This window comes from Corvus brachyrhynchos, unplaced genomic scaffold (assembly GCF_000691975.1).
Source record: "Corvus brachyrhynchos isolate BGI_N302 unplaced genomic scaffold, ASM69197v1 scaffold346, whole genome shotgun sequence".
NCBI classification, from domain to species: Eukaryota; Metazoa; Chordata; class Aves; order Passeriformes; family Corvidae; genus Corvus; species Corvus brachyrhynchos.
In genome coordinates this window covers 3928188-3928445 of record NW_008238644.1, presented here as the reverse complement: position 1 = coordinate 3928445, position 258 = coordinate 3928188, and the positions used below count along the sequence as shown (strand labels likewise).

Here is a 258-nt window from a genome sequence, read left to right as displayed (position 1 = left end):
TGCCGCAGCCGCCGCCATGCCCAACATCAAGATCTTCAGCGGGAGCCCACACCAGGACCTGTCCCAGAAGATCGCCGACCGTCTGGGCCTGGAGCTGGGCAAGGTGGTCACCAAGAAGTTCAGCAACCAGGAGACATGGTGAGTCGGGGCGGGGCGCGGCCGCACTATAGCTCCCGGCGGGCCGCGCGGCGCTGCGGTGCTGGGCACGGCGCGGCCTCCGCGCGGGGGTTGATGGGGGTTGTAGTTCGGGGGCCGTGC

General features: G+C 70.2%; 1 protein-coding gene across 1 annotated transcript in view; it reads left to right on the top strand.

Moving 5' to 3' along the window:
• Positions 1-6: 6 nt before the first annotated feature.
• PRPS1 (phosphoribosyl pyrophosphate synthetase 1) overlaps positions 7-258 on the top strand; it is a 12423-nt gene continuing 12171 nt past the window's right edge. Inside the window, exon 1 of the mRNA XM_008636197.2 lies at positions 7-138. Within this exon, the coding sequence (XP_008634419.1) occupies positions 17-138 (122 nt within the window). The 5' untranslated portion in view covers positions 7-16. The remainder of the gene's footprint in view (positions 139-258) is intronic.